Source organism: Sphaerodactylus townsendi, linkage group LG07 (genome assembly GCF_021028975.2).
Source record: "Sphaerodactylus townsendi isolate TG3544 linkage group LG07, MPM_Stown_v2.3, whole genome shotgun sequence".
Lineage (NCBI taxonomy): Eukaryota > Metazoa > Chordata > Lepidosauria > Squamata > Sphaerodactylidae > Sphaerodactylus > Sphaerodactylus townsendi.
The window spans coordinates 27,980,253-28,007,075 of NC_059431.1; the positions used below are offsets into that span (position 1 = coordinate 27,980,253).

At 41.4% G+C, this 26,823-nt stretch overlaps 1 protein-coding gene across 3 annotated transcripts in view; it reads right to left on the reverse strand.

The window, feature by feature from the left end:
• The window catches only part of ARL15 (ADP ribosylation factor like GTPase 15), a 175,671-nt gene that overhangs the window by 132,560 nt on the left and 16,288 nt on the right, over positions 1 to 26,823 (reverse strand). For 2 of the 3 annotated variants that reach the window (XM_048503768.1, XM_048503766.1), the window contains exon 3: positions 24,109 to 24,165. The exons of the other annotated variant lie outside the window; for it this stretch is intronic. In XM_048503768.1, the coding sequence (XP_048359725.1) occupies positions 24,109 to 24,162 (54 nt within the window). In that variant the 5' untranslated portion in view covers positions 24,163 to 24,165. The remainder of the gene's footprint in view (positions 1 to 24,108; positions 24,166 to 26,823) is intronic. 3 annotated transcript variants of the gene reach the window in all.

Here is a 26,823-nt window from a genome sequence, read left to right on the forward strand (position 1 = left end):
CACAGGGCCGGCAAAACGGAGTTGTACCGCCGGGCTTTTGGGGAGGCTAGTCGATGATGGGCCATCCCCTGCATGCCATTGTGTTGGGCTACTGTCATCTCTGTGTCCGATGCCCACCTGGGGTGGGGGTTAGGAGGTTATATATTGAGTCGCCATCTGTCAGGTTTTAACTGCTATGGTTTATTAATCATTGTAATATTATGATGTTTTAATTTCTTTGTATACCGCCCAGAGCCCTTAATAAGCTGAATGTATGAATGTATGAATGTATGAATGAATCTTCTAGTTTGTCTCACCAGCTAGTCTTCCAACGCTCTACATTTGCTTACTGTGTTGAACCCGCCTCCCTACAAGTGAGATCGTAACAGTGGCTCCTCTTCCTGTTATATGCCTTGACGACCACATGATTTCCCATCACGTTCACAGCTTAGCAATTCCCATGTGCTACTTAGATATTAAAAGTAGTCTGGCAAGGCTACAGCCCATTGATCTATTCCAGAGTGCCATTTGCAACAGCTGCTGCACCACTGCATCTAGGTAATCCACTAGAAGAACATACAAATTTTTCCTTCTCATTTAACCTCAATATTTGGTATCCAGTGTAAAACTGTTCCTATATTGTCAGAACACAATGTAATAAGACTGGAATGCAGCATTAGAACACAATACAATAAAAACAGTAAAAACTATGACATAAGAATGCAAAAACTGGATTATAGAAGTTAGAAAACAATGCAGTAAAAACAAGAAATGCATAGAATAAGCAACGTCGTCTCCTTGGAAAAGCACCCTGCTGTCCTGAATAATTCCATTTCACTACAGCTCAATTTACTTTATAAAAATGTCTTCCGGGACTATTCTGTTTTACACATTTTGTTAAACCTGGGGAGCCTTCCTGACCTTCCCAGGCAGGCCTTTCCACAAAGTGGAAGCCACAATAGACAGGGCATGGGTACAGCCTGCTGCTGATTACTGGGCAAGGTAGCATCTTCTGCAGACTGTGCTCAGATGAGCAGACCTCTAGTTATGGAGTCCTTCAGAAATGTGGATCCTTGGCCATTAAGGCTTTGAACTGAATCCAGGAACTAACAAGGATAGAGGTGGCTGAAGAATAGGTATAAAGTGTAATATAAACCTACATCACATCTCTACTTAATAGTTGCCCAATACTGTTCTTTTGAGAAAGAGCAGCTGCAAATCAGCGTGGCCACCATTGCCAGCCGGGAAGGGCATGGCAGAGAGGCCCCCGCTGCGCCTGTACTTAGAAGGGTGGAAGACAAGTGGCAGCCATGCCAGGTAAGGGCAAGGATGTCATGATGTCGGAGCAGCATCATGATGTCATGAGGAGAGGCAGGCCGGGAGCCTATATAAGGTCTCTATATAAGGTCTTGCCTTCCTCCTTTTCGCGAGTTTCCTACCCGCCTCTCCCCCATTTTGTTTGACGTTGTTAATGACTGCGTTCTCTGTTGTACCCAAACTGGCAGGTTGCGCATAGGAACTGGGGAGCTACTCCTCTTGGGTGAAAACTCCTTGTGAGGTTTGGGGTGGAGCAAGCCGCGAGTCAGGACGCCCAGGCGGGGGCTACTGAGGCTTGCGGCCCTTAGCAGTAAAACGGTTTTGCAGCAAGAGGCCTTCCATCCAGCTGAGTTCCACAACTGCTGCGGCGCACAAAACGAATCTCCAGCAGAGTTACCGGTTTCCTCCAATAGGCAAGTTTCACTGGGATACAGCACTTGAGCTGCCCAGTGTGCAGATTAGATCCCATGCTGCACCTCATGCTTCTTTCATCACTGTCAATAAATGGTTTGGCTATGGCCAAAATTTTACCCCACAAAATAAAAGTGTTGTGTGGCTATTGGGGTCTGGGGGGACACTGGTCAGTACTGAGCAGTACTGGTCCCACCCTTGGGTGGCAATGACTGAAAACAGAAAAACCCACTTAGTACAGCATGCCATGTTTAAGTAAGGAAGGCAAAACAGTTGGTCATGTCCTCATGTACTGCCCTTTTTGTTGTGAACTTTGACGTGAGTTTATTATTCCTGGTCTTCAAAAAAATTCCTGAGAAATCTGAGGAATTGTATATTGGCTCTCTCCTCTTGGATCATGATCTTTGCATTACAGATAAAGTGGCCAAGTTTTGTTCAGCTGCTAGCTAGAACTATTACAGTTCTATAATAATTTAATGGGTTATCTGGTTGTCGTGGGTTTTCCAGGCTGTGTGGCCACTGTCTGATAGTTTTTGGTCCTAATGTTTTGTGGGGTATCTTCAGAGGTATGTCACGGTGACATGCATTTTGGAGAGGCATGTCTCTGAAGATGCCAGGCACAGATGTGGGCGAAATGCAAGGAACAAAAACTACCAGTTCACAGCCACCCAGCCTGGAAAACCCACAACAGTCAATGATTCCAGCCATAAAAGCTTTCAACAATACAACAATGGATTATATTTGTTCATTTTAATAGAACTTATGTAACAGGTTTTCATGTGTCATTTGCATGCACTGTAATTCCTTCTGAGCTTGTCTTTGACTTTAATAAATATTTCATAGCCTGTCCCTATCTCCTTCTTTCACTTCTGGATCTGGGGCTATAGTTGCCAACTTTGGTCCAGGTGGCATAATTTGCTGACCCTTCAAATAAAATTCTCATTTTTTGTTTGTTTTTTAAAGTTTTGACAGCCCTACACTGGCAAGTGCATGTGCAAATGTTACTGGACTACAGTCCAACTGATTTTCTTCCAGGCAAGGCACTGGGGGACGTTCATCTTCAAGACAGTGTGCTCCAAATGGAAGATAGTTAGAGATGTCAAATAAAAGTAAGACTAAGTTTGCTGCAACACATATTCCATTTCCCCCACAGAGAGCTTATTTCAGAGAAACAATGAAGTTGAGAAACCACTAGCAAGCAACATGCACACCCACACTGGAACAGATTGGCCAGAAGTGTCAGCTTGCTCCTGCCAGACAATCCCAATTCCTCTTAAAACATAAATCTTACATAAACAATACACACAAACAATGAGCCAATAGCTTCATGAAGCTTCCTAGATCAAGCAGCTCCAAAATGGTGGATGAGGAACTCCCGGTGGGCCTCGTAGCAATTGCTGCCTGCAAAGAGTATAAATCCAACGCCATAGGGGAAGGACTTAGATCAGTGATTCCCAAAGTGGGTGCCACCGCCCCCTGGTGGGTGCTGCAGCGATCCAGGGGGGCGGTGATGGCCACAGGTAGAAACATTAATACAGATATCTTTCTGTTAATTGCTATTAAAATTTTAAAAAATTAATTTCCAGGGGGCGCTAAGTAATATTTTTTCTGGAAAGGGGGCGGTAGGCCAAATAAGTTTGGGAACCACTGATTTAGATGTTACTGGCAACGCCAGTGTGGGAAGAAACCATATCATTCTGCTGACCAAGATGGCTCCTTTCTGCAGATGTTAGTGAAGCAACATAGAACTACAATATGGAGAAGTGAATCCAATGCCACCCCAGTAATACATGGATTAGGTCCAAGTGGGCCCCCTATAACAAATGCAACATACTGTGAATCCTAGAGTTCATTTCCTTTTGAAATAGAATGAGGCTGGTTGCTTTTATGCAGCTTCAAAACAGTACCCAATACCTGCAGTGGTGGGATCCAAAAATTTTAGTAACAGGTTCCCTCACCAGCCCCCCCTCAGCAAAGGGGGCAGAGGCGTACCTAGGCAAACCTGAGCCCTGGGCAAAACCTGAGTTGGATGCCCCCCTATGGGCAGCCACCCCACCACAACCCCAAAAAATTTTTTTGCACCAGGTCATTTCTAAATCATCATCACCATATAGAAAATGCCCCAACTCACAAATCTGAACACAGCAATGGTGAAACACACAGGTTCTTTGATAAAGACTGATGAGATAAAAGGTATGAAAGGCTGAGAATCAATGAATTGCAGTACCTGAAAGGGTTTAACCCAGTTCGGGGAGTTACATTATTAGTCGCAATTGCTATATGGAACCTTCATGTTCAAAGGCAGTATGCCTCTCAGGGAAGTGAGGGCATGGAGATGGAAAAGCAGACCCAATTAGTAACCCCCTCTCAGCACACACAAATAATTAGTAACCCACTCTCGGGAACTGGTGAGAACCTGCTGGATCCCACCTCTGAATACCTGACAAAGAATCCTGGAGTTACCTCTGTAACAAATTTCAGTCTACCTTTAGTGTCAAAAGGCTTGAAAATATTCAGGCAAAGTCTAAAAACAATTCAGTTCTTTAGTTATATCCTGCACAAAGCTTTCTCATTGTTACCCATGCCTTCATTCTACACAGTTAAACAGCCTGACAATTTTGCATAACCTTCTCAAGGTTCATTTGGGCTATTTTCTAATGTGTTTTCCACCATAAGCACAACATGACAATATTATATTGAGTGCAATTTTTAAAAATCTGTTCCTTCCTTTCTCCAAAGGGTATCAATGTAGCTTAAAAATGCAATGTACAATACAAGTATGTCTTAGGCAAAATCTTAAAAGAAAAAAAAAGGAATGCAAAACTTTTATTTGGACTACCAAACACACACTATATGGGTTTTCTGAATTCTCTTGAACTCTTCATTAGGCAGGCTATTGAGACAAAAAGATCATGAAGAAAGATCTTCTAATCTGACTGGAGTATCAACGAGAAACGTGAACGATAAATGAAGTAAATAAGATGCTTTAGTCTCAGATTTTCAAGTACACCATGTATTCTGTATCGAAAGCCAGGAAGATTACATTTACTAAAACGTTTATATCCCACCTTTCCTAGTAGTTCAGGAAAGCTTATTGTAACAGCTAAGAACATTTCCAGTTAAAACCCAAATTAAAATAGAAAACCCAAATCTCTCCCCGCCTGCCCTCACATTCAGACCACCTCAAATGCCCTGGGGACAGGAAGGCCTTGTAGAACCTCCTGAAGATCTCCCCTTTACTTCATTAAGGAGTTCAGTCCACAGAGCTGAAGCAATGATGGAACAGGCCTGACCCTGGTGAATACCAGATGGTCCACCCTAGGAGGTGGTACAGCCAACAGATGGTTGCCTGACAAGTGTTGTTTACATACAGGGACATATGGAAAGAGACTAGAACAAATATCCAGTTGTATCTTTGATCTTCTGGAAAGATGGAAAAAAACCCAGCACACTCTTAAGCCAGGGAGGGGGGGGAAAGTCAAATTCGCGTGCTTTGCTTCAAGTATAATTTTTATTAAACAGGCCAGAGTACAAAGCAATTATAGGACTGCCTTCCCACCACTCCCTCATGGCTCAGGCAGGATATCCTACAAGCTCCCTTTATCCCAGTCTCTTCCTCCTCCTGTTCTATGCATCATTTCCTTTCTTTAAAATTTTTACTCTATCATTGGTTAAATCCCTCTACTGCTACCTGCCAGCTTTCTGGCTCAATAGGGATCAAGGAACAAATCTCGTAAACTTCCTCAGTATCTTCCATGCTTCTATGCCTGCTCTCGCTTCTCAATTGCTCCTAACATATGTAAAGAAGCATGTATTTGTATGCTCACTCACTAGAAATGCACCCATTTCTGCAGCATCAGAAGTTCACAGCCTGTGGACAACTTCTCACATTAAATATTCTAGAAGTTTGTCCCTCAGAATTTATTTTTGCAAGAGTCATACAGATTTGGAGGGAAGGGTATAAGATATTCCACTGAGGTCATTGTTGAGGTACCTGGAGGCAGGAGTAGGTATCAGGGGCTGTGCACGGAACTGCCATTGGAGACCAGTTATCACCAGTGCTGGAATTATCTGGCAGGGTCCCACAGGGCGCAATCCCCAAGCTCTTCAACCTCTATGTGAAGCCCTTAGGCCAAATCATCCATAGTATTGGGGCTGGCTGTCATCATTATCCACATTTCCTTCAATGCAGTAGAGATCCTAAATCACAGCCTGGCTCCTGTGGTTTAAATGGCTAAGAGTGAATAAACTGAGGCCGTTTCTGCACGGCCAGGAGGCGCCCCCACGCCGGCAGGAGTTCTGCCGGCGTGGGGGCGGGAGCCTGCTCGCACGCAAGCGTGCGAGCAGGCGAAGGGGAGGCCGGCAGATGGCAGGCGGCTCGCGACGAGCCGCCCTCCCGCCCACTCCGCGGTGTCCTCCTGCTGACAGCCTGCGGGCTCCGCAGCCACGCTGCCCTCCAACCCCTGGAGGTCGGAGGACAGTGTGGGCGGGGCTGACGCCCCGCAGGCGACGAGGAGGACACCGTGAAGTGGGGCGGAGACGGGAGACAGCGTCTTCCCGGCGGCGCGGTTCGCACCGTGCCGCAGGGAAAATGCTCCCTCCCCAACAACAACCCTTTAAAGGGTTGTTGTTTAGGGCGGCTTGACGCCGCCCTGGGGAGAGGGAAGAAGAGCCAGGTCACCGCTGCTGCGTTGCAGCAGCGGTGCCTGTGCGAACGGCGGCCTGGGGGCGCCTTTTTTGGCGCCCCCAGGCCATCATAAATGGGCCGTGCAGAAACGGCCTGAGACTAAAGGACAGAAGTAATGCTGGTTGGGTATGTGGAAGTCTTGAAGGACACTGTACTCCCCACTTTCAATATGACTGTCATCGACTGAGTTAAGAGCCTCGGGGTTATACTGGCCCCAACATTAATATTGGAAAAGCAAGCTAATGCAATTGAGGAAAAGACTTTCTTCCAACAGGCTGTTGTGTTTTTTCCCGGCTGTGTAGCCATGGTCTGGTAGCTTTTGCTCCTAAAGTTTTGTCCACATATATGACTGGCATCTTCAGCAGCATGTCATGGTAAGATGTGCTTCTCTCCTTGGCTCAGTGTCTTTCTTCCCAGTCAGTATAGCTTGAAAAATGGCGCCTTACCTTGATATGGCTAAACTGGACATCTGGATCCATGTCATGGTAACACTGAGACTAGACTGCAGCAATTCACAGTGCACTAGTCTCTCCTCAGTATCAATGTGGAAACACCAGCTGGTGCAGAAGACCACAGCTTAACAATTATTGGTAGCTAGAGAATGAGTATTACTCCCATTCTGGAATTACTCCACTGGCTATCCATCAGTTTCTAGGCTCAATTTAAAGTACTGGCTATCATATACAAAGCTCTTCATGGCCTCAGACCCTCATATCTGTGAGACTGTCTGTCCTCCTGTGTTCCACCATGACAGTTTCACTCATTTGAAGAGAGTCTTCTGTATATACTAACCTAAAATTTGGCAGAATCAACTACTGCGCTTCTCTGTTATAACCCTCACCTTGTGGAATGTTCTGCCTGAGGTCAGGAAGGCTCCCCCACTCCTGGTCGCCTGCAAACTATGCAAAACTGAATTACTCAACAAGGATTTTCTTTGTAGACAATAGGGTAGTACTAAAAATTATTCACATAGTCACTTGGACAAATTATTAAGGGCTGTAGGTGCATACTACTGTGTACAGCTTGCTGTAAAATTGGCTTCTGCTGTGTAATCTTGCATCATTTAATGTGTCACATTAAACACATTAAACGGACAGGGTGGTGGCAGCGAAATTGCAGGCTTACTTGGAAGGAATCATGGCTTTCTCCTTGATTGCACCCAGGCTCTGGAATACGCTCCCTTCAGAGATTCACCATGCACCTTCCTTTAATGGGTTAGGCGCATGGCAAAGACCTTCGTCCAGGCATTTGGTTAGCCTCCCTGAACACCCCCCCCCCCCCACAGCTGCCAGTCTAGGGGGTGGGGATGGGGGAGTTGGGTTGAGGTTATTTTAAGGCTATTTCATTGTAGTTTTAATTGTTCTATTTTACTGATGACTTTTATATGGTTTTTAAATTTTTAACTTATGTAAACGTCCTTAAGAGGATAGTAAATAAATAATCCACCTTGAGTCCCAGTGAGACAGGTGAACTATAAATAATGTAAACAAATTTTTTAAAAATAGACATCTTAGAAGGGACTTTCAACCTTCCCCTTTCCCCCATCTTTATTCTTCCTTGAACTTTGCTGAACACTGCTTCTGATGATCCCAAGTTTACAGAAGCAGCCTACAACATGGATTAACAATGTAGTAAAGACAAACTTAATGTACTTACCTTACCTAATATCATTTTCTCACCAATCTGCGAGGATCTTTCATACTCCACACTATCAGGATTTGGTACAAGTGTCAATGAAAACACATTTGTCCGTCTATGAGTGGCGAACAGGAGAGATTTGGGTGACTGTCAACTTGTATTTGCAAAGCTGCCTTAGATTTACTGAGTTAACTTTGAAATGTTGGTGCTGAATATTGGTAAGTCATCTGACTGTGAAATTAAAATGTAGCCTGAAGAGTAAATCATTCTCTTAAAGTTGTTTAGGGAAGTATAAGCAAGTATAGTAGTCAAACTGCTTCAGGTTTTGTTTCCTATTATGATCTCAGCTTCTTTTGGCTTTATTTCTCTGCTACAGATTTTAATCTCTAGTAAGTCTTAAGGAAATTGCCTCTCCACTAGAAAGCCGAAGTCCAGATGTGGCGGGATGTTAAAAAGATGGAACCGCTTTTCCGCAAGGGCACTTTACCATCACCATCTACATCTGCTTCTTCCAAAGAATAAATGTGGATTCCTGATGCAGAAAATGATTCTCTAAGACAACAGAAAGCTATTCATAGCCCCCAAAAAGGAAAGAAAATGGGATGTAGTGAGGAACTGACCTTCTACCTGAACTAGAGGAACAAGGTTTTACAGCACATTTCTTCCGTCAAATGTGTGGTTAAGTTATTGCTAGCCAATGGCAGACATGTACCACCCATTTCCTAACCACAGTCTAATTTCTGGCTGGCTGTCATCACACTGTGGAGACCCACAGGAAACCCAGTGGTGAGAATTTATTTATTTAAAACAGTCTCACAATTGAGTAGAATATACAAGGACTCTGCAGTTCCCACATCCTTCAAATACATGGCATACTAGGCTTACCAGATGTCACCAAGATTTATTATGAAAGCTATAATACAACTGCCCTAGCAAACTGTTACCGGATATCACTGTATTGACAGCCACGAACAACCTGCTAAGGTAAATTTGTGGACCGGCGCTCCTTGAAGAACAAATGGGAAAAGGTGATAATAATCTCATTAAGGTCCATTATTTTCCGCAAAATGAAAAACAGTTAAATGACAACTATTACTATTACCAAGAAAATTACAGAAACACAATTAAGCTGTGGTATAGGAAGTTAATACTGTATAGGAGAACATGTACTGCTATTTGTATACCCACAACACAATTTATTTACTTCATTTGTATTCCAACTTGCTCTCCAGTGGGAACCCAAAGTAGTTTGCATTGTTCTCCTCACTTTCACTTCACTCTCACAACAACCTTGTGAGCATATGACTGTATATCCCATTGAGTTAAATGGGGCTTGCTCCCAAGTTTAATGTGTTTAGGATTCATGCCCTAGTTTCATAGTCTACCAAGATTAATGTAGATTCTTCATCCAAGGTCAGTATTGGTTTTCTAGAGGAACAGCTTACTGGAACCCGCCAAACTGCCCAGTAACACCTAGGTAGGCAGGTAAATGCTTTGTTCTTAGCTACAAGGATGAAGAAAATGACTTCTTTGGGCAACTTAGTACCAACTTTCTGGTTTATTGGAAACCACTGTTGTCTTCTGAGGCTTGACACAAACAGATGTATGTCCATTTAAATATATGGCTTACATCATGTAGGAAATGTGCACACCATCTGAACGCCAAGATGATTTGTATATATCCATCAACATTCTGATGTATGCACTTGGACAGTTAATTATTAATTTAATGTTTATGTCAGATGGTCTTTTGCCTCTAGTCTAATGCGTATTCTCTTTCCTTAAGAAGCTATTGGTCTCACAGTGCTAGGCCCTCTAAATGTTTTTTTCCTATAAACTTTGCAATATGGAACAGTCTCGAGACAAGAGGTACGCTATAACATAAGCTACAAGGGAATTAGCCTTAAATATATTGGTTCCACTGGCCACATCAAAATATATTTTATATCTCATTTTAAATCCAGAAATGCATGAGTAAGGACAACAGAATGACAAGTGATTAACTTCTGACAACAGGAACACAATCCCATGAATTCAAAGCCTGCAGCAGACGAGGCACTTGTTAGCAGTTTGTTTCTCTCTTTGCAGATGGCTACGGAAAAGTCACACACATAGCAAGCAAAGTGCATCCAATCATAATTTACTAATGAAGCTGGGCAGAATGAATTCCTGAGGGTCCAAAGCACCAGGCATAGAACTGCTTCTGGAAGAAGATTCATCTAACTATCTCTCCAAAAATGCCGCCTTTCCAAACCCCATTTAATGTTTTATTACATTTAGCTTATAATATCTTGTATCTAGGCTGTACCTTTATCAAACTGCTGTACAGTTCACAAACAGAGCAGCTTTAATGAGTAATCAAGAACTGCTGTAGAACACACATAAAACGGTGTGTAGGTCTACGAAACTTCAAACAAACTTAGAAACATCAGGGACTTTCCAGGATAACAGATCTGTACAAGTTGCATCACGCTATTTATCATTTGTAAAGGGCTGTTTATATCATATCCCTACCAGTAAATTAAAAAGTGTTCGGCAGCCTTGGCAAAAACCACTTCATATGGTATTTAATTTATAAAAGATTGAACTGCACCCTCTAGTGGTCCATCACATACTTTGAAAATGTACAATTGAAAATTTGGGTAATTAAAGTGTGCTTTTCTACATGCCGATAGCAATTCTGATGGTTAGCCCTGACTGAGTAAAAAGCTTCAGAACATCTGATTTGCACCTTAGCTGAAAAGAGATTCTGGAAGGAAAATCTGATTGGTCACTCAATGTATTCTCTCTTGATGTCTAATTTCTAGATCGGCTTTCCGTAGTATGGCTGAAATACAAACCCTCTTTTCAACTTATGTGATGCCACTTCTGCAGGTAGATGGGGAGGAATTTTTTACCACTTTCCCACTCCCAGTGCGGACTCCACATTGCAATCCCTGATTCCTGGGAGCAATATGGGGAGAGGACACCACTGAAGGAGCTATCACTTCAGCCCCACCTATTGCTTCATGCCAAGAGTGAGGATGAAACTACATATCACAAACCACATCTAGACAGTTCTCCTTCTGCAAATCTTATCCTGGCTGTTTCTAAATTTATCTGCACCTCAAGTCAGGCACAGACACAGAAAATGTCTGATTGTGGGAGGCTGCCAGGGAGGCATTTACCAGAATAAACTATGATCCAAGAATCCCCAGGTTAAATCTCATCAGTGATAAGAGAAGACTTGAAAGCCTTACTTGAAGAGGCAATCACTCATTTACAAGATGGGAGTAATAGTGCCTGACTTTACAGAGACTGTTGCAAAGATCTCCATTTTAACGCACATGAAGCATTTGGCAAACTGAAAGTAGTACACAAATGTAAAGTATTAACCATTCCCACCCACTGACTTTCATCCTTGTCGCTGCATTTTTAGGATGAAGCACATTTATGCAAAGTCAAAGCATACATTTTTGTTCAGCACCTTCATGTTCCAGTGTCACAGAAGGAAGAACGTTCATTGGTTAATATTACGAGAGCAAGCTAGCATTTGTGGCTATAATTTCTAGCAAAAAGCAGAAGCATTTTCACTTGCACACAAAGGAAATGAAGGGCTGACAATAACCTGGAGAAAAAAAATCCTATGGACATGGAAGCTGAAACTCTTTACAGCGCAGAGGCAAATAATACTACCTGGTAAGTAACATACCAAGGGACAGGACATTTTTTTCATCAGGTCGTTGGCAACCCTAAAGAAGGGAAAGCATACACATCCCAGGATCCCCAGGTTGACTCTTGTAATTACAAAAAAAGATTTTTGTATGTCTGAACCATTCAGTCGAAATTTCAATCACTTCACAGGTTTCATAGAACAGAAATGCTTAGTTTTGCCATGCAACTTTCAGTTACAGATGTTGTTCTGGGCAGGTGAGGCCCTTCTTTCAAGTACTCAGCATTCCATCCAGGTACTGTCTAGGCCAGGGGTGTCCAACTCTGGCATTCCAGATGTTCATAGACTACAATTCCCATCAGCCCCTGCTGGCATGGTCAATTGCTGGACAACCCTGGTCTAGGCCAACGCTTGCTTAGAATTGGAGATGGAAAAGCATCAGGAAGATTCTAGGCTACAGTTGTTTTTCCACATTTGACCTATTACAGTGACAACTACCCCTCAAAGACTACCTTACTTATTTGTGTTGATTTTGGTATGCCTCTCTCCCACCGGCCTCCTTTCCCCGCCTCAGCTGGAGAGTGGTGAACACAACAGGCCCAAAGCCATACTTATCATATGGGATATACCTGAAAACCTGTTACAAGTTATTAGACTGAACGAACCATTACTCAAGGAAGCATCTATTTTACTCCTGTTTATTGATCTAAAATCTGCCTTATCTCCCAAGACTTAAAAAGCTATAAGAGAACAAAAACACCATAAGCATCCATCTATTTCTTTTTTGCTTATTCCAGCCTATATTCCTTCCCACTACCACAGACTGTATGACATAATCTAAGACGCTTTCTACTAGGAACACAAATTCTTATTGACCGATATTATTTGCTGGCTCTCAGGGAATGATGAGTTACCAAGCATGGGTCTTCAGGATACTGGGTCATCTATAACCAGGATATACTCAGCCTGCCTGCCTGCCTTCCAGTTCCCAAAATAGGTAGATTCTAAGCCAGGCTTTTCCTGCAGCACTAAAATAGGGAAAAGTTATGACTTTGTTGCTTCCTGAAGGTTGCTTGCTTTCCTTATCTCTTTAGAAGGTTTAATAACACACACAAAGACTCATGGCCAAGTCTGAAAACAGCAGATTGTAATAGCCTGTCAACCAAAACCTATCCTTTGGGCAGATATCTACTACAAGAGGTAGTGATGGCCACTAACCTGAATAGCTTTAAAAAGGGCTTGGACAGATTTATGGAGGAGAAGTCAATCTATGGCTACCAATCTTGATCCTCCTTGATCTCAGATTGCAAATGCCTTAGCAGACCAGGTGCTCAGGAGCAGCAGCAGCAGCAGGCCATTGTTTTCACATCCTGCATGTGAGCTCCCAAAGGCACCTGGTGGGCCACTGCGAGTAGCAGAGTGCTGGACTAGATGGACTCTGGTCTGATCCAGCAAGCTCTTTCTTATGTTCTTAAGATAGTTCTCTCCAGACACTTTATAGGATATGCTAATGTAGTAATTGCAAAACTGGGTTTATTTATTCAGAAATTCTTCTAACACCATTTGTACACACACTCAGATGTCACATAAATGATCATCAAATAAATCAGAATTGTTGGAGGCTTTCACGGCCAGAATCACTAGGTTGTTGTGGGTTTTCTGGGTTGTATGGCCATGTTCCAGTAGCATTTTTCTCCTGACATTTCACCTGTATCTGTGGCTGGCATCTTCAGAGGATCATCTGAAGATGCCAGCCACAGATGCAGGCGAAACGTCAGGAGAAAATGCTACTGGAACACAGCCATACAACCTGGAAAACCCACAACACCCTAGTAAATCAGAATTGCCACCAAAGTGTCCTCCAAACCCTTGCCTCATGAGCTCATTGGGCCCTTCTCCCTGCTAGCAATGAGCTAACTACAGCTTGCCAAAATACATGAATTGGATACTCTCAGTTGACAGGTGATTGTTTGAGGAACAATTCCATGACATATGAATTGAACCACTGAAGATGAATACAGCAACAAATACAAAGAGTTTGTATTTTAAATTAATATTTGTTGTTTGATGTCTTTATAATACTTTATATATACAGTGGTGGGATTCAGCAGGTTCGCACCACTTCGGCAGAACCGGTTGTTAAAATGGTGCTTGTAAACAAACAGTTGTTAAATTATTTAAATTCCACCACCGGAACTGGTTATTAAATTATTTGAATTCCACCACTGTTGTATTCTTACTATACTAGTATTACCATATGTAAATCTGCCAATTTAAAATGTATGCACATCTTGTATTGTCGAAGGCTTTCAAAGCCGGAATCACTGGGGTGCTGTGTGGTTTCCGGGCTGTATGGCCGTGTTCTAGCAGCATTCTTTAATGACGTTTCACCTGCATCTCTGGCTGGCATCTTCAGAGGATCTGATAGTTGGAAAGGAAAGCAAGTGGAGTATATATACCTGTGAGTAAAGGTCAATAGGTGAGGGCATCTGAATAGGAGTGGCCTGGCAAGTAACAATGAAGTGTAGCATGTGAGTAACAAAAAAGATAGCAAGGTCAATAGGTGAGGCAAAGGCCAGACTACGTCTATTCAGATGCCTCACCTATTGACCTTGCTATCTCTTTTATTACTCACATGCTACACTTCATTGTTACTCACTTGCCAGGCCACTCCTATTCAGATGCCCTCACCTATTGACCTTTACTCACAGGTATATATACTCCACTTGCTTTCCTTTCCAACTATCAGATCCTCTGAAGATGCCAGCCACAGATGCAGGCGAAAAGTCAGGAGAGAATGCTGCTAGAACATGGTCATACAGCCCGGAAACCACACAGCACCTCCGGGGGAGGGCGGTATACAAGTATAATTAATTAATTAATTAATTAATTAATATGCACATCTTGACATAGATAAAGAATGCATATTGGTAACAGGCAGTTTTCTTTTAATGTGTTAATTAACCTTGAATTTCTTCTGATCACTTTAAACCTTGGTTTGGAGTCAGCTGCCCAATTCTATACACAAGGGAACGAAGAGTCAGCACTCCCCGTCCCAGTTTGCCTTGAGCTCATGATGCCATAGAAGCGTAGCAAGTACCAACAGTACCAGATTGTAGCCATCTTTTAAGAATTCAGTAGAGAGATCACATAATGACTTGCGAACCTTAGAAGACCATAACTGTTTTCAGTTTATACAACAAAAATTAGCCTACTGGCTCAATGCCATCAAAGGCTGGATGTTTTCATTTCCACTCAAATATCTCAACAGTTCATGAATACCTATTATAGTACAAACAAACAATTCTGGACTCCCGGAGCTCTAGAGGGCCAAGAAGGCTGAAATCCCTGCTGTAGAAACAGTGCTCAAAGTGACTCATAACATGAGGCAAGGAACATTCTGTCCTATTAAAAACAAACACACATAGATAAACGTGTCAAGCGTCTATGTGTTCACTGTTTTAAGAGACAATTTTATCATATAAACCACAAGATACGTCTGTTACTGGTTTGGTAGAAACACCAACATAGAATGATATGGTCATGATGACGGTGTCTATTTTTTCCCTCTAGTTGTAGGTGGATTTTATACAACACAGTACTAATTAAACCAAATTGTCCTGACCTGGATGGCTCAGGCTAGCCCTATCTTGTCAACTTTCTGCAACTAAGCAGGGTTGGCCCTGCTTAGCATTTGGATAGGAGGCCACCAAGGAAGCACATAATCTGTTCACAGAGGAAGGCAATGGGAAAACCATCTCTGAACATGTCTTGCCTTGAAAATCCCATGTGGGGTCGCCATATGTCAGCTGCAACTTGACAGGACTCCCCACCACCAAACTTAATTAGAAACAGAATTGCCTATCAACTGACAAATAAATGATGTAGTCCAGAGTCATTGAAAATAGACATTAAATGTCCTTAAATCTTTAGACTTGCATATCCTGCATGTCTAAGCTGCACACAGATCAATGCCCTAAGGGTGTTTCTGGAGGATCTCGTCAGCTTTTATTCCTCCAATTAAATAGATCACATAATTTTTTAGGAGTCTAGATTAGATTATCAGAGCAACACATGCATTACAAAAATGCGTTCAGTGGAAACGTTAATAACTCAAATACTGCCACAAGTACTTTTGTTTTAATATTATTCACAATGCATCGTGTATCATCAAGAAGTCACTGGACTCCACATTGTGAGAAAGTTTTTAAAACTAAACTCCATTTGTATTGAATTATTTATGCCTACATCCTGTTTAGGAAAAAGTCCAGCATGTATAATCTTTACAAGAGTATCTTCTTAAAGAAGAGGGCCCCCACCAGCATTTGTTTCCTGCCATTCACATCCTACAACACTTTGAACCATTAAAGAATTCTTGCATCCATCATTTCTATATTTAGAACTTGAAAACTAATGGTTTGTATCTGATTTATAGTCCTTTCACACTCCTTACCAAATGGCTTGAAATTTCAGTATCCGTAGCTTTTTCTGACATGACAATATTTAGCTCAAGTTTGCCTTTTTCCCCCTCCCATATTTTCCAAGGCAACATTTTGCCAGTGAAGAAAGGTTCAGAGGGTAGCCGTTCTGGTCTGCCACAGAACAAGCAAGTTTGTAGTTGAACTGCCACCACCTTTTTCAGGACCTTGCCCAAAAATTGGAAAGTTGGCCACCGGGTTATAATTGCCCAACACCATAGGGGCCAAAGAGGACCCCTTCAAAAAGTGAGTAGGTCACTCCCTCTTTCAGAAGCACTGCTACTACCCCCTCTATCAAAGAGGCATTTGGTACCACCTGAACCCACTGGGCAAGCCCCCCCCCCGGCCTGGCTAGTTTGGATGGACCTAATGGTAGGCCACATCCCTGCAAGCAACTTGCCGACATCCTCAGACCTCAAAAATATTCCCTCCTTTCATTTCTTGCTTATTTCTTCTATGGAAGAAGAAAAAGGAATGGAAATATTATTCTTAATGGAATTTATTCTTCAGGTAGTAAGCCTAAACCTTCTTTCTTCAGGAAGTAAACCTAAACCTTGTTCCACGGGTATATATACTCCACTTGCTTTACTACCATCAGATCCTCTGAAGATGCCAGCCACAGATGCAGGTGAAACATCAGGAGAAAATACTATTGGAACACGGCCATACAGCCCAGAAACCCCACAACACCCTAAGCCTAAATCACTAGCTGGTTTTTACGCCTGGGACATTAAAATTTCCAACACGTATATATTTAGTGTGACTCGGTTGCAACATGTGGATCTTAAGATCTTCAAACGCTTGCTCAGCCACATGCTCAAAGTAGGCCTTACATGTGGCTACTCCATCTAAATGAAACTGTAAAAAGAAAAGTGAGGTGGCACATTGGGATAACCACACCTGATATCATTGCAGGTAAAGGAGTGGGTGTCATAGCTACACCACAGATCCTTCTTGAAGCATGGATTTTAATAAGTTCAGTGCATTATCCACCAGCATTTAATGCTTATAACAAGGAACCAGAATGAGTCAACGGTTATTGTATTAATCTTGGGGTATAGGAGAAAATCCTATTATTGACAGCTGTCACAGTATGCCAAGGGCAATTATGACTGAACAGATGGTGACACCCAATGTGAAACCAAAAATTTATTTCCCCTGCATTGTAACATACTTGGATTTTTCACTGCTTGTGTCTATCACACAACAGGAAAGGGAGGAGTACACAGGATATAGCCTACTAGCTCGGTATTTAATTTTTTCCCTCCTCACAATGGGAAACCATGGGACAAAAGATTAATGCAAGTTTTGCCATATTATGAGTTTAAAGGATTTTACTGCACTGTGCTAGAGACTTGTTTTTCTCATATTGGGGTGGAAAAATAATATTCCACATTATTACCTAAATGCTTAGAATGGAAGAATTACTTCGCCAGCTAGATGCATTTCAAAAATTAAGATACAAGTTATTTCTAAAGTTATTTCTAAAGGAAAACCAGCTTTTCTGCTAGACATCAACATATTAGAATTCAAGAACAGTGCTGAGAAGAAGGGAAACATTTACACAGAAAATGTGTTGCTGCTTTCAAAGACTAGGTGGAAATATTAAAGATAGAAAATTTGCTCTGGAAAATACCCCCTCAATTTTTGCATTTAGTTTGCATCTTATGAACACCCACTTAGAATTTTTCATTATGCTTCAAAATAATAAACCATTCCCCCTACGCCTCCCTTACCCAGCTTACCTAGGCTTTATGTATAGCGGCTGGCACTCAAATAATAAGACTATAGAAACTTTCTACCACATCATTGTGAACCTGATATTTACATCGCACAACAGCAACAAGTGATCAACCAGCAGAATACACCAAATAGAAAGGAGGCAGGGTGTCCTTAGAACAGCATACCCAATTCTGTATTAATTTAGTTGTGCCAGCTACAGTAGAAAAGACTATCAACTATCTTAGTTGATAGTTCCATGGGAATGTCAACTCAATGCATGGCAGCTGTGAAAAAGGCAAACTCTATGCTGGGGATCATTAGGAAAGGAGTTGATAATAAAACTGCAAGGATTGTCATGCCCTTATATAAAGCAGTGGTGCGACCGCACTTGGAGTACTGTGTTCAGTTCTGGTCGCCACATCTCAAAAAGGATATCGAAGAGATAGAAAAAGTGCACAGAAGGGCAACGAGGATGATTGAAGGATTGGAGCACCTTCCTTATGAGGAGAGGCTGCAGCGTTTGGGACTCTTTAGTTTGGAGAGGAGACGTCTGAGGGGGGATATGATTGAAGTCTATAAAATTATGCATGGGGTAGAAAATGTTGACAGAGATAATTTTTTCTCTCTTTCTCACAATACTAGAACCAGGGGGCATTCATTGAAAATGCTGGGGGGAAGAATTAGGACTAATAAAAGGAAACACTTCTTCACACAACGTGTGATTGGTGTTTGGAATATGCTGCCACAGGAGGTGGTGATGGCCACTAACCTGGATAGCTTTAAAAAGGGCTTGGACAGATTTATGGAGGAGAAGTCAATCTATGGCTACCAATCTTGATCCTCCTTGATCTCAGATTGCAAATGCCTTAGCAGACCAGGTGCTTAGGAGCAGGAGCAGCAGCAGAAGGCCATTGCTTTCACATCCTGCATGTGAGCTCCCAAAGGCACCTGGTGGGCCACTGCGAGTAGCAGAATGCTGGACTAGATGGACTCTGGTCTGATCCAGCAGGCTAGTTCTTATGTTCTTATGTTCTTATTAAGCAGGGTTTGACAAAGACTTCACTGGGAAAACACAACTTTGATAGAAGGGAAGCATGATGATGGCTAATCCTTCACTTCTTTCTAAAAAGCCTAACTCTTGGAGGGTTCTGACCATGACATCTATGGCTGGCATCTTCAGAGGCATCTCATGGTAAGATGTTTTGTGCCAGGAAGGGAAATGCATCTTACCGTGACATGCCTTGTGGATGCCAGTCCTCAGGGTCAGATTAAGACCTTTAGAAGCACTGAAAAGATTATGGTACCCCCATATACTGTATGTGTAATTCAAATAAAAACAATAGTAAACCATAAAATATAAACCATAAGAGTAAACTGCAGCTAACAAACCCAATGCAATTCTGGATTGCATCAATAGGAGTATAGTACCAGATCAAGGAATGTAATAGTACCACTCTATTCTGCACTGGTCAGACCTCACGTGGAATACAGTGTACAGTTCTGGGTGCCACAATTCAAGAAGGTTATTGATAAGCTGTGATGGGTCAGAGGAGGGCCACCAAAGTGGTAAAAAGGTCAGGAATCCATGCCCTACAAGGAGAGATATAGGCAGTGGTGGGATTCAGCAGGTTTGCACCACTTTGGCAGAACCAGTTGTTAAAATGGTGCTTGTAAACAAACAGTTGTTAAATTATTTGAATCCCACCACTGGATATAGGGAGTCGAGTATGTTTAGTTTGGAGAAGAGAAGGTTAAAGGATGACACGATAGTCATGTAAATATTTGAAGGGATAAAATGTTGAAGATGAAGCAAGCTTGTTTTCTGCTGCTCCAGAGACTAGGACAAGGAGTAATGGGTTCAAGGTACAGGAAAAGAGATTTCACCTAATCATTAGGTAGAACTTCCCGACAGTAAGGACTGTTCCACAGTGGAATGCACTGCCCCGGAAAGTGTTTTCTCCTGCATTTTTTAATTGCAAAGTCTTTGATCATATTCTCAAAATTAATCTGACGTAACAAATCAGCTTCAATACTTAGCAGAGATAAGGAGAAAAAGACCTCTACGGGCCCTCTGTACTTGAGGCCCTACGCATCTGCTTATTTGGCTTAATGGCTGCCAGCCATAGGTGCAGGTAAACATTAAGAGCTAAAACAGCCAAACCACATCCACACTGCCCAGAAAATCTGCAACAGCAAGTTGATTCTGGCCATGAAAGTCTTTGGCAATACATCTCCGATATAAGTGTTCTAAGCTACACATATTTTCACCTAACAGCATCCATTAGCACTTTGCCAATATTCTCCCCCATGGACAGATACTGGACTAGCCTTTGGCACAGAATTAACAGAGTTAGCTTGTTATGCCCCACAACTTTAAATTCCCACCCATAACCCTGCCAAATCTCAAAAGCTAGCCAATTTACATTACCATTCAACAGAGAAATCTGAATGCTCCAGGAAATCACAATGTCATTTCAGTAATCTAAGCTTCTTTCTCAAAGGACCAGCAGACCATAATACATAACAGTGGGTACAGCTAGAGCTTTGTGCAAATGTGCATAATGAAGTACTGGGTACAGAATTATGCTTCAAAAGCTTGACATGTCAGCTGTTAAAAAGGACATTTCTAATCTTTATGAGCTTAAGTGCTTTGCTTGAAAGTAAGAGGAGAGCAACACCTGAGAATATCTCTCAGAATTCACAGTTTGCTGGGTGAGATTTCCAAAGTGTTCAAAGATCACATCTTCAGCGGTATGCATAATTTGCTCTTCCCACCCCCACCCCCCTCCCAGTGTAGTATGGTTTCCTCTTTTCGGTTGCTAGGTTCAAAATTGCACAGATAACACTTCATACAAAGAGACCATGCAAAATAGGCAGGTGACAGTTTGTATCCCATTGTCTATTCTTTCCTGTGTTGACAGAGCTAGTGTGGACAGTACCTATTCCCACTCCATCCCTGTCAGTGCTACCAGTACAAGGCAAGGTCCCACCATGTGCAAGCAGCAACTACACTGAATGGCCAACATAAAAATAGGCCTTCACTGTTTAACTACAGATGGCAACCAACGAGCCAATAAGAATAAAAAACAAATACAACAGAGGGATGGGATTGCTTGTGGTATGCTGCCTGTTAACTGGAAAGAAGGTATGCCTGCTCTGAATAAAAATGCTCCAAGAAGCCAGTTCACTGCATACATTCGGGTCCATTCTTGAACCTCTAGTTGAAAGTTGGGCTCAAAGTGAACAGTATGTTTCATGGCTGAGTAAGGATTTCAACCTAGATTTCCTCCCCAACTCTTGACCAACACTTTAACAATTTACACCACACTACACTGGCCCTCTAGAATTCTTAGTTACAATGTTGGTGAGTAGCACGTCTGGTGAGAACTCCAAGGTGGTGGAATCTTAGTAGACTTCATTCATGTCTTTGACCGTTTGAGCCCAAACCATGAGTCTACTCTATATGAAAGCTTTATCTAGTACAAAATGTAATGACATCTCCAATGTAAAATGGGTCCAGCCAGTACAATATACAATGGACCAACTTCAATCTGTGCACAACTGACAACACTGGGTTTAAGCTGTAAAGTCCCATTGTGCTGTGCTCCACCTCAAAGGCTGACTGCTATTATTACAATAATCACCATTCAATGGTCATCATTATATCTCTATTTACTGCTTACGATTGTTGCTATCATTATTTATTTATTAATTATTACAGTATAGGTATATTTTATTATATAATTGTAACTGTAATCATTCTAATATTTTTATTCTTTCTAATTTTTATTTACACTCTTTAAAAATGAAATCTTATTTTAAAAAAAGGCTGACGGCTCTTGTATCCAATCACAACCCCAAGACTACTATGAGTGCCTCTTAGCAATGATTTTTATATAACAGAGGCATTATTTCAGACTGCCTTATAAGTGAGCAAATTTCAAAGTACTCCAGAATGCTTGCTTAGGCTGGCTTCTGGTGGACAGGGCAGCGCTTTAACATTTCCAATTTCAGACATACATTCAAGCTTGAAAACCCGGAATCTGTCACTGTAACTTTCAGGATGAACTGGCTTGCATCTTGCATTCATTTATACAGTTAACTAGCAACGTACAAAGGATTACTTTTTGGTAAGACAAGTGTTTCCCCTTTAAAAACAACTATATTCTAAAAGCAAACACCATGTCCATTCAGGGGTCCAGACACTTTTAGAGCAAATATTAAGGATCAAATGTGTCCCACGCTTCTCAGCCGTGTAGACATTGTCAGCCATGTAGACAAAGCCCACAGAAACAAGAGCTTAGCGACAGATTACGAACCCAGCAATGAAGTCAGAACTTCCTGCACAGTCAAACAACACATAACACGTGAAAAAGCACTAAGAGTGCAATCCAAAGGGAAGGGGAGGGTGAAAGAATTGTGGCGTGAGGGAGCAGCCACTCACTCACTCTTTGGAGGCAGAATGCCTACACTGTGACAGGGCCATCCCCAGCTGATACAAAAATGCCCCTTCCTTGGATTGCACTGTCCATATTTTAAAAAAAGTGTTCAATGTTATGGAAAACCACATATTGAGCTGATCTACAAGTGATGATTTCATGCTCTTAAAGCAAAACTTAACCTACAAGAGAGAAAGTCGTTTGCACCTGCAATCTGTTATCCCATCCAGGAAATTATTGGTGTGGACATAGCCTATCTCTCTCTTAGAATTCCACTGCCAATCTGGTATTTGTTATGCACCCCTGCTTGCCTGAAACTATGGAACAACATTAGGTTAGCAATGGCAAAGTGTAAAATATAAAAGGACATTCAATATAAAAGGACATTCAGTACCCTGTCTAAGACAGCACACATGTTCTTGGTGCTGTGGTGCAAAACATCTATCGCATGTTTGTCTGCCTTTTGTCTAAGGAGCTTATGGCTGTATACATGATTCACCTTTCCTCTCTTGTCAGGTAAGGCCTTTCCACGTACGTAGTGAGCACAAAGTTCAGCTCTACTTGGTACTCACCACCATGGAGAAAGAAGATGCATTGCAGTAGTCATGTGAATGCATACAATGTCTTTGAAACTCTGATTAAAAGACAACAAGAAGCTCTATTTCCCTATTCCTTCAAGAGACAACAAGAGACATGGTCAGAAAAAGGAAGTGTACACAGGCACACCCTACCCAAAGTAATATCAGATTGACCAATTTAAATATTCAATCATTATAACTAAAATATTCCTTATTGGCAAGGTTGAATTAAGCCAAAGTATGGCATGTACCCAAATACAATTTGTACAACAATATGTACAATACTTACCGCATATACTCGTGTATAAGCCGACTTTTTCAGCACATTTTTATGCCGAAAAAGCCCCCCTCGGCTTATATTCGGGTCGGCTTATACTCGAGTATATACGGTATTTATATACAACTGTATGTGCCCTAGTCTGTGCTGATAACCTCACACCAACTATAACTGAAGCTCTGTTTGGACACACAGATGAGGAGGAGGAATCCAGTTTTGAAGGATTTTAACTCTTGTGTTTTAGCTTGGCTGCTGATTGAGCTAAGGTTTTTGTACTTTTATTGTTGATACCATATTGTTTTTGTTGACCCTCTTTTCCACTTACAGAGCTAGTTTACTGTTTTTCTTTGAAATAAATATTCAAAAACATTTAACCTGCTGATGCCTCAATTAATGTAATTTTATTGGTATCTATTTTTATTTTCAAAATTTACCAGTAGCTGCTGCATTTCCCACCCTAGGCTTATACACGAGTCAATAAGTTTTCCCAGTTTTTTGTGGTAAAATTAGGTGCCTTGGTTTATATTCAGGTCAGCTTATACTCGAGTATATACTGTACTCACACTAGAGAATTCATATGAAGCCTTGACAAATTAGGCCCACCTTTAAATTCTGGAACACACATATCTAAATCATTACCTAGGAACCACTATACAACACATCTATTAAGCCTAGTTATAACGCAATGCGCATTGAGAAAATGTTATCTGTGTATTATGCACGAGTGTGTGCAAGCAAGCATATTTCACAAGATGGTCTAGGAGCGTAACTGAAGCACAGAATGCCTCTTTGCAGAGCATTCTATGATAAGATCTATCTAATTACAAACACTGATTACAGACAGGAAATAACAGGGCAACCAACTCTAATGCACAAAGAATTAAGCCGCGAGAAACATACATAGGTGTCAAAAGGTGGATCATTGCTTACCGTGTAAATGCCAATTCTACAAAGAGCAAATGAAAGCTGGATACATTCAGACATTCTCTAAAGAAATTGAAATAGAGTATTACCAAGAATTATAAAAGGGGGCACAGAAACAGATTTAAGCCACATTTTCCCCCATCATATGTGTAACGTTGGTAGGATAAAGGAATTTTTCAATAATGTCCCATGCAAGTTGATCAGAACAGCGACTGACTATTTTCAAACTATCAGAACTGTAATGGCAAAAATCTGCATGACAAGCAGATTTGTCCATAAAGATAAGGAGTCGGTTCCTATTTCTGATCCACATGGTTATGTTTTCAGTGAACTTTTGAGAACTTAATCATGAAAAAAACTGCTTCAAAATGAGTTAATTGTCTAATTTTTCATGAGGGCAGTTTTCAAGCAGGGGTGCAAAAGCAGTATCAATCTGGGAAACATCATATGAATAAACTACTCTAGAACACAGAATACTTTTACAGGCTGGAATAGAGGAATCATTCCCAAAATGTCACAGTCAATGGCAGAAGTTACAATAGAAGAGGACCTAAAATTGGCTGTGGAAAAGAGGATTAAACACAATTCTGGAAAGTTTGCCACAATCATTTTATGGTAGTACTGATTTATTTTAAATCCTGCCCAAATATGCCTCTTTCTGATGTGCCAGTTAGCATTTCTAAAAGACATAGATCAGAAGATCCCAAATTTTTTGAGCTTGTAGGCATCTCTGGAATTCTGTGACAAGGTATGGGGGGTGCAACCACAAAATGATTACCTCAGGAGGCAATTGACAGCAGAGATGGCTCATTCTGCAACATGTGCATCCCATTTCCCCAATTAGGCTGCTGCTAGGAGATGGGGGGGAAGAAACCCCAAGACTCGGAGAGGAATCATAGGCTTTGGTAAGGCAGAAGCTGGGAGTTCAGCAACACTATAGCGAGCAAACAGGAGGGGAAGCCAAAGGTTCCTGAGGAGATGTTCAAAGATGTCAAATTCTATGCAGTGGGAGAGGCAGGCCCCCTTGAACTTGCTAATCTCCTTCCGTCCCCTGGCTGAGGCACCTTCCACTCTTCCACCTGCAGAACCTTCCAATTTCTTGTGTCCCCTTTCCTCAAGCACAACACACTGACACTAGGCTTTTGGCATGCAAGACCTCTAAGGACAACTCGGGACATGTTCTAAACATTCATAGGGGGAGAAGGATCATGGGGGCTGATGTGTCCCTCTATCCTACCTCCCTCCCTTGTGCTGTGCTAAGGTGATGTAACCTTGTTGATGCTGTTTTATCCCAGGTAATTGTCCTACTACTGAATTTGCTCCTTGTATTTTAATGCTGCTACTTTGGTCTGACGTTTTGTTTGTTTTGTTTTAATTTTTAATGAGTTTTTGTATTTATTTTGTTGTAAACCATTTTGGACACATTTTATGGACCAAAAGACCCTACGTGCAAGTGAATATTATTTCCATATATTTTTAAACAGTGAAAAGATTAGTGTTTGCGCTCCATAAAAATGGAATTCCAGAAACAGTTCTCAATTTCACCTCCTCTGCCTGGATACTTAAGCCATCATTTTATATTTAACACAGGACTACAAATTAGAAAACAGCAACACAATTTGCATTAAAACAGGTAGGTATCAGGCCAGGAACTATATGGCCTAAACCTCTACATGCTTTCTTAATAAGGATGGGATGACAAACCACATTATAATAGTAAATACTACCAAAACATGGTTATTTTCATGGCCATTCTCCATCAATGCCTAATCAAGAATCTTGATTAGTTATGGGAAACAACATCTTAATTTTTCCTCTCTTTGGCAAACTGTACAAAGGAGGAAATTAAGATGGCTTCGTGTATAAACTCTATACAACAGAACACATGCTATGACTGAATTTGTTTGAATATGAAGCATATTCACACTGTAAGCTTAGAGATCTCTTTCATGCGTTGATTTTACTTTATGAAGTGCCCATATATATTGTTAACATTATAAACGCATACATGGATAGATGCATATATAAATAGAAAGCTTTTATTTAATCACAACAGCAATTTATAGTAGGCTAATAAGGGACAAGAATTATTCTCTGATTATTCACAGTTTTATGATAACATTCTAATGCATTTAATACAAATATGGAACTGAAATTTAAGATAGGAAAGGTCCTCAACTAGTTCAAAGGATCTTTTAAAAGTTTGTAAGTTACATTTAATAATAAAAGTTTACAAATCTAAATATGCTTTTAAGTAGATGTGTTAAGGATATACAATACCAGAGATTTCTTCTAAATTTTCTAATACAAAGATCCCGCTAAACTTCAGCGTGACAAGGTATGTGAACTCATTTGAGTAGGGAAGCTAATGCACACAATGGTGATTAGGTAACTCAACACACCAAGAATTCATACTGTTTCGGGGCTCTGGGTCTGACCTCTTGCAAATGCAAGAGTCTTTGTGTTCTTCAGCTACAAAGGTTGAGCTTGATAGGAAAGCTAAATTTCATTACAAGACACTATATGTGTGTGAGCGTGTGTGTGTGTTAAGTGCCGTCAAATTGCTTCGGACTTATGGAGGTCCTATACATCAACATTTTCCAAAACGTCCTACCATTAACAGCCTTGGTCAGGTCTTGCAAACTGAGGACCATGGCTTCCTTTACCAAGTCAATCCATCTCTTACTGGATCTTCCTCTTTTCCTGCTACCTTTGACTTTT